The 6,210-nt window shown below is 51.7% G+C and overlaps 1 protein-coding gene across 1 annotated transcript in view; it reads left to right on the forward strand.

The window, feature by feature from the left end:
* Window positions 1–4,293: 4,293 nt before the first annotated feature.
* Window positions 4,294–6,210, forward strand: part of LOC131880777 (uncharacterized) — a 2,194-nt gene continuing 277 nt past the window's right edge. Inside the window, exons 1-2 of the mRNA XM_059227474.1 lie at window positions 4,294–4,847; window positions 4,961–6,157. Of these exons, the coding sequence (XP_059083457.1) occupies window positions 4,294–4,847; window positions 4,961–6,157 (1,751 nt within the window). The remainder of the gene's footprint in view (window positions 4,848–4,960; window positions 6,158–6,210) is intronic.

The raw sequence follows: 6,210 nt of genomic DNA on the forward strand, positions 1-6,210 counted from the left end.
TCCAGCTTCTCGTAGCTCAAAATTAAAACTGATTTTCAAACAATACCTGAGTTTGAGGTTGTTGCGAGCTGATCAAAGGGTCATCCTGGGTTTCTAGGTACTTTTTCTTCATCTTATGGGAATCATGGAAACGAATTATCTTGGAAGAAGATTGAAAATTGACACCCCGCATCATAAATTTAAAGGTACTGTGCCTGATCAGGAGTAACGACCTACAATAGCCGTGTTCGCATTTTCCCCGCGCTATGCGAGACCTGGTGCATGGAGACTTGGACCTGGTATCGTCCATGGACGATAAACGTAATTTTCCACCGATTAGTTCTCATTTTCAAGTTTTTGGCCAAATGTTGAAAGGTTTCCATAGAGACTAGAGACGGGTTATTAGTATCGTGTTAGGTTAGGCAAGGTTAGGTTAGGTCACAGACCATAAAATGGCTAGACCTCGCATAGCTCGAGGAAAAATGCGAACACTTGCCTTCATCAGCTGGTACATAAATTTTGGTGTACAGTAACTCATGCTTTTTCATCGGCCAGCGTGTCCGGATTGTGAGTGATTTGAGACTGATAGCTTTAGTTCAAGACCATCCAATTGTAGGTCGTTAGTAGTGATCACTCAGTCACCCTTTTCTTTTTTGGTGTACAGACTTGTGTAGACTTTTTTTCTCGTAAAAGATGTGCTAGTGGTCGCAACATAGCAATGACATCACACAACATATATTAACTATATATGCCAAGGTAGATTAAATGATCCTTCCCTTTTGATTTCGCAACTCAAAAAGATACCTTTTTGCCCCCAAGTTATTATTTTGGCAATTTCTGTTAATTCACAGCCTGCTAGAGATGGGCACTGAAACAGTGAGGGAATATTACAAATTCCCCCAACTCTTCAAATTAGCATATCACATTACAATATCACAGAATCACAAGATCTTGTCAAGTACATTAAATCAGTCAAATTTGAGACCAAAACCAAGCTTTGGGTACTAAGAAGCTGAGAATGAGGTCACGTGGCAATTACCAAATCAAATTGAAATCTTTGGTCAGCTCTTAATCAGCCACACTAGTACTCTGAAACAGGGTGGCCAAATTTTTGGAAACAAAGATCGTATAAAGCTGACAGGGTAATAAATAGACGAAATATGGCCTTTCATTTTAAAAGTACTGGGAATTATTCCCTTGTAGCGTTTAGAAAAGCCCGTAGAACAAATCAATAAAACATTTCCAAAGATTTCAAGAACTTTCAAAATCTTAGAAGATCAAAAGCCCTCTTATCTCCTAGTTTGGACCCCTAAATTGATACCCCAAACCATGTAGGTTTCTAGTTCAAATTTGGTTGCTCTCAGTGCTTTATCTCAATTCTCCCTCAAGATGAAGAGACCTGGACCAAAATGAAAGTATTTGAATATTTGCTCTTTTATATGTGAAGTATTGGGATGTTAGTTGAATCTTAAGGAAAAGCTTGAGCTGGATTTAGTTATTGTGTGAAAGCACTTTGTGTCAAGGCTTGAACTAAAAAGAATTTCACCCAAAAACCAAAAATAACCCACACATGCCACTGGGCTAATTGCAATTAAGAGTGATGTAAATCTCCCGCCAATTCGGATTTCATCGTGACGTCACATTGAGTCAGCATAACAACAAACAGAAAAAGATTCAGTTTTCATCATCGTCTCCCTGATAAGCATTGGCCATGTTTCCCTCTCCACGACCTAGACTTGCCATGGCGCAGTTGGTCCGGACTTGCCGCTACCCCCAACCTCTTTGACCGCCAACGCCACGTGCCTGCCGTTTCCGGACCCTGATACCCCCCAGAACTGCATCAACCTCTCGAACGACCTCGTTCCCGTCCCATGGACCCGTCTCTTCAACCCCAACGATGGCGCTGTCACGATCGGTGTCCGCGTCCAAGAACGGCCTCCGCACAAGGATGGCCTTCATAAAAGAGGCCCTCACCTCTGCGGCCAATATAGACTTCGTGGATAAAAAATTACAGGGAATTAGAAGACGCACGACAACTACGAGGAAAAGGACTTGGAACTCCTTGGGGACGACCCCGCCAACGCCCTTGACCCCGACGTCGACGCCGAGGACGACGCTGCCTCCGCCAGATACGTCAAGCTCGCCGCCAAGATGGCGGAGGTTGATGGGGAGATGGTCCAGGTGGGGATCCTTCTCTCCAACAAAGCCGCTTCTGCTTCTTTAGCCGCTGTGACCACCTCAACACCGATATCGCGCGGCCCGGTCTTCAAGCTCGTGGGAGAGATGAAGCCGTTCACGCTCACGCCCTCATGCCCTCATCCTCCCCCCTTGATCACGAGGTTCTATAAGTACGCGAAGGCCTCAAAGATTGCTGTGGAGCCTGACGACGACCAGATTGGCGTCCTTGAAGCGTGTTTAAACACCGACCTCATACGCGTCGTGAGCGCCACCTTCACTATCACCGACGCCATTGCCCACCTCGAATCCCACTTCCTCACCATGTACCCCTTCTTCAACAGAAGATTGGAGCTCCCGAAACAGTCAAAGATGGGCCTCCCGTTCACCACTACATGGCTGAGTTCAACCGGCGGGCTGATGAGGCCAACATCGACCAGATGACGGGGGGAAGACTTGCGCGTCTTCTTCCTTCTCATTGGATGCCAATCTGGGACCCAGCTCTTCATGAAATTACGAGAAGTGGAGAAGCCAACCATGAAGAAGCTGCACGCAGCGGCGTCCATCTTTGAGTCAATTGCCGCTGAGGCCGCCCCCTGCCCCGTCGTTCCCGCCAACGCCGTATCCAAGTCTGTGGATGACGTCATTGCGGCTGTCCAGAGCGCCTGCCGTGGCTGCGGTTCTCAGAGGCACTCCCAGGGTCCTGCATGTTCCTTTTGGGATAAAAAGTGCTTCTGGTGCAACAAGGTGGGCCACACCCAATCTGTCTGCCGCTCCTCCTTGGACGTGGGCGTTCACGGGAGGACTCTCGTAGGCGCCATAGTTCCTCATCTGGGCGTCGATACAACTCAGAAAAGGACGCCAGGTCCCACTCCAGAAGCCCCTCCACATCACGCGCCCCCATCCACTCGATTGCCAGCACAAGGACCATCAGTCCCATTGCCAATATCAGCCTCAACTGCGTCACCAAAGACAACAAGAACTTCAAGCTCTCTGCCATCCCCGACTCAGGTGCTGCCAGGACTGTCGTCCCAAGGAGGGATGTACACGCCAACGCTGGTCTCCGCCCTTCCAACATCACATTGTTGGCTGCAAACGGCTCTCCCATCACCAATATGGGTGAGCTACCCCTGAATGTCTGTGGAACATGGTCCTATGGCCAAGGTCCAAGCTATTGTATCAGACATTCCTGGGCCTGCTCTGATTGGGTGCGGCGACTTGAAGGCCTTAGGCATCTTGCCCCGAGGAGTTTCCCCACGCCCACAAGTGCATGCCCGCCGCCACCAACCCCAACAAAGGTGCCCGGGACTTCTTCAAGAATATGGTTGCCGCCATCGCTCATATGGAAGTTCCCTGAATGCTGGATGAAATCCAGAACGTCATGCCCGACGGCATCGCATACTTGGTCTCTGTGGATGACGGCACCATCAACACGGGCAAGGCCGTCAACAATAACAAGGAAAAGAAGAAGCTCTCGGCGACCATGGAGAAGGCCATTAGATCCGCCATCACCCGCGTGGGGGCTGGGCCAAGGTTGGCAGGTATGATTCGGAGTGGAGCGGAAAGGGGCGTCCTCGGTACCACTTTTGGGGATGCCGCAGGCAAATTAAGGAAAGGTGGCCCTCTGCCACTCTAAAGGAGGAAAATAAAGATTTTAACTGTTCTTCTACTTCTTCATTTGTAAAAACCCTGCACGTAACAACAGCTTGTCAAGTGCCTCTCCACTTCAAGGAACCGGCTTCTAGGCTCATCCCCGAGCTCCTCGAGACTGAGCCAACCCCCTGGGTGTCCCCTGCCCATTTTGTCCCTAAGCCGAATGGAAAGGTGTGCCTTGTCATCGACTATCGCCGTCTGAATGACGCCACAACTTGTCCAGTTCATCCATTCAGCTCTGTACCTGATCTAATGCAACAGATCTCCCCACACGCCAAAGTGTTTGCAAAGCTCAATGCTGTCCACGGGTACTACCAGGTGCCGTTGTCGGAGGAGGCGTCTAAACTGTCTACATTCCTTCTCCCCGACGGCAAATACCGCCCACTGGTAGCGCCCATGGGCTGGAAGGGCAGCTGAGATGTTTTTAGCTTCCAAACAGACTCTGCATTGGCTCCGTGTATTGAGAAGGGGTGGATGTCAAAGATCATGGAAGACCTGCTCCTGCAGGCAACCAACTTTAAGGAATTGCTCAACCACCTGCAGGTTGTCTTCGACATCTGCTTTGAGGAAGGCATCACCCTCAGCATTGACAAGTTTGAAATTGGCAAGAGGGTGCCCTTTGCTGGGTTTATTGTCTCCAAAGCCGGCATGACGCCCGACCCCGCCAAGGTGGAGGCCATCTCTGCCTTCCCCTCCCCTAAGAACTTGATGGGCCTCCGATCCTTCATGGGCCTTGCCAACCAGCTTGCGTCCTTCATGTCAGACTTCGCTCACACCACCACGAGGATGAGGGAACTGCTGAAAAAGTCCTCTGCTTGGCTTTGGCTAAATGAGCATGAGGAGGAGTTCAGGAGGGTTAAGGCCATCCTTTCGTCCACACATGTGGTTAAGCCGTTTGACCAGTCACTCACCACCGAGCTCATGACAGATGCGTCGAACCTGTATGGGCTCAGGTACGCGCTCATCCAGTGTGGGAGCTGCACGTTGTCTCCTGCCCAGTGCAACTATGCCGTTTTCGAGCTCGAGCTCATGGCTGTGTGGTGGGCCGTGGAAAAGTGCCAGTTTTTCTTGAGAGGTCATCCTGGTTTCACCATCACCACTGACCTCTCCTTGGGGTCTTCAAACGCCCTCTCGCGGCAATTAACAACCCCAGGTTGCAACGGCTCCAAGAAAATTCGGCCCAGTACAAATTCGTGGTCATGTGGACTCCCGGCAAACGCCATTTGATCGCTGATCACCTAAGCCGGTACCCTGTGCTTGGTCCCTCACATGCCCTTGACAAGGGGCTTGCCCTCTGCGCGGCCATCTCCATTAATGACCCCACCCTCCATATCATTTCCTCCAACATTGACGAGGAGTACCGCTTGCTTGCCCTCGCGCTCAGGGCCGGAGGGGGCCTCCCTCCTGATTTGTGTGAGTACGCCGGCCTCTTTGGTGGGCTCAGGGTGGAAGGTGACCTCATCCTTATGGGAGAACGTCTCTTTGTGCCGCGCCCAGCGCGCCCATCCATCATTGAGCTCCTCCATACATCCCACTCTGGCATCAATAAGACTTACAAGCTGGCATCCCAGCTTTATGTGTGGCCAACCCTTCGGAATGATGTCCGGAACCGGGTAGCTTCCTGCACAAAATGCGTGGCAGCACTCCCCTCGCAGGAGGCAGCACCAGTGGTCCCGGAAGGGGCCTCGTTCCCCATGGAAGCGGTAGCTGTGGACCTGTTTGACCTCAAGGATTCCACATTCATGGTGATGGTCGACCGTTACTCGGGCTTCCCCTTCACAGCAAGGTTGTCTTTGACATCCACAGAAGCAGTGTGGTCCACTCTTATGGAGTGGTTCTATCTGGTGGGGTTCCCAACCACCATCAAGACGGACAACGGCCCACAGTTCCGCGGCCCGTTTGCGGCACTCTCCGTGGATGCGGGGATCAAGCACGTCACATCCTCCCCCTACCACCTTGCCTCCAACGGACTGGCCGAATCTGGAGTGAAGGCCATCAAGACTCTACTCAGGAAGGTGGGCTGGACTGACAATGCCAAGTTTTGGGGTGCCCTTCTTGAGTGGCGTTGCACGCCCAGGGTGGATGGCTTTTCGCCAGCGGACGCCTTTCACGCCCGCAGAGTCCGCTCACGGCTACCCTCCGCCCACCAGGACGGCGTGTTTGACCGCCAAGCTTTTGCTGATGCACGATCGTCATATCGCGACCAGATGGTGAAGAGCGCTTGGGGCCGCCCTCTGAAGCCCCTAGTGATTTGCCAACACGTCCAGATACAAGATGTCTCGGAAAAATCGTGGAGCTTTAGCACGGGAACGATTGTTGAGGCCCTCCCGAACGGCCGCTCCCCTACCGGGTACAAACAGATGCCGGCGTGTTTCGCCGAAATCGACGGCATTTGGGCCCAGG

Source organism: Tigriopus californicus, chromosome 5 (genome assembly GCF_007210705.1).
Source record: "Tigriopus californicus strain San Diego chromosome 5, Tcal_SD_v2.1, whole genome shotgun sequence".
NCBI classification, from domain to species: domain Eukaryota; kingdom Metazoa; phylum Arthropoda; class Copepoda; order Harpacticoida; family Harpacticidae; genus Tigriopus; species Tigriopus californicus.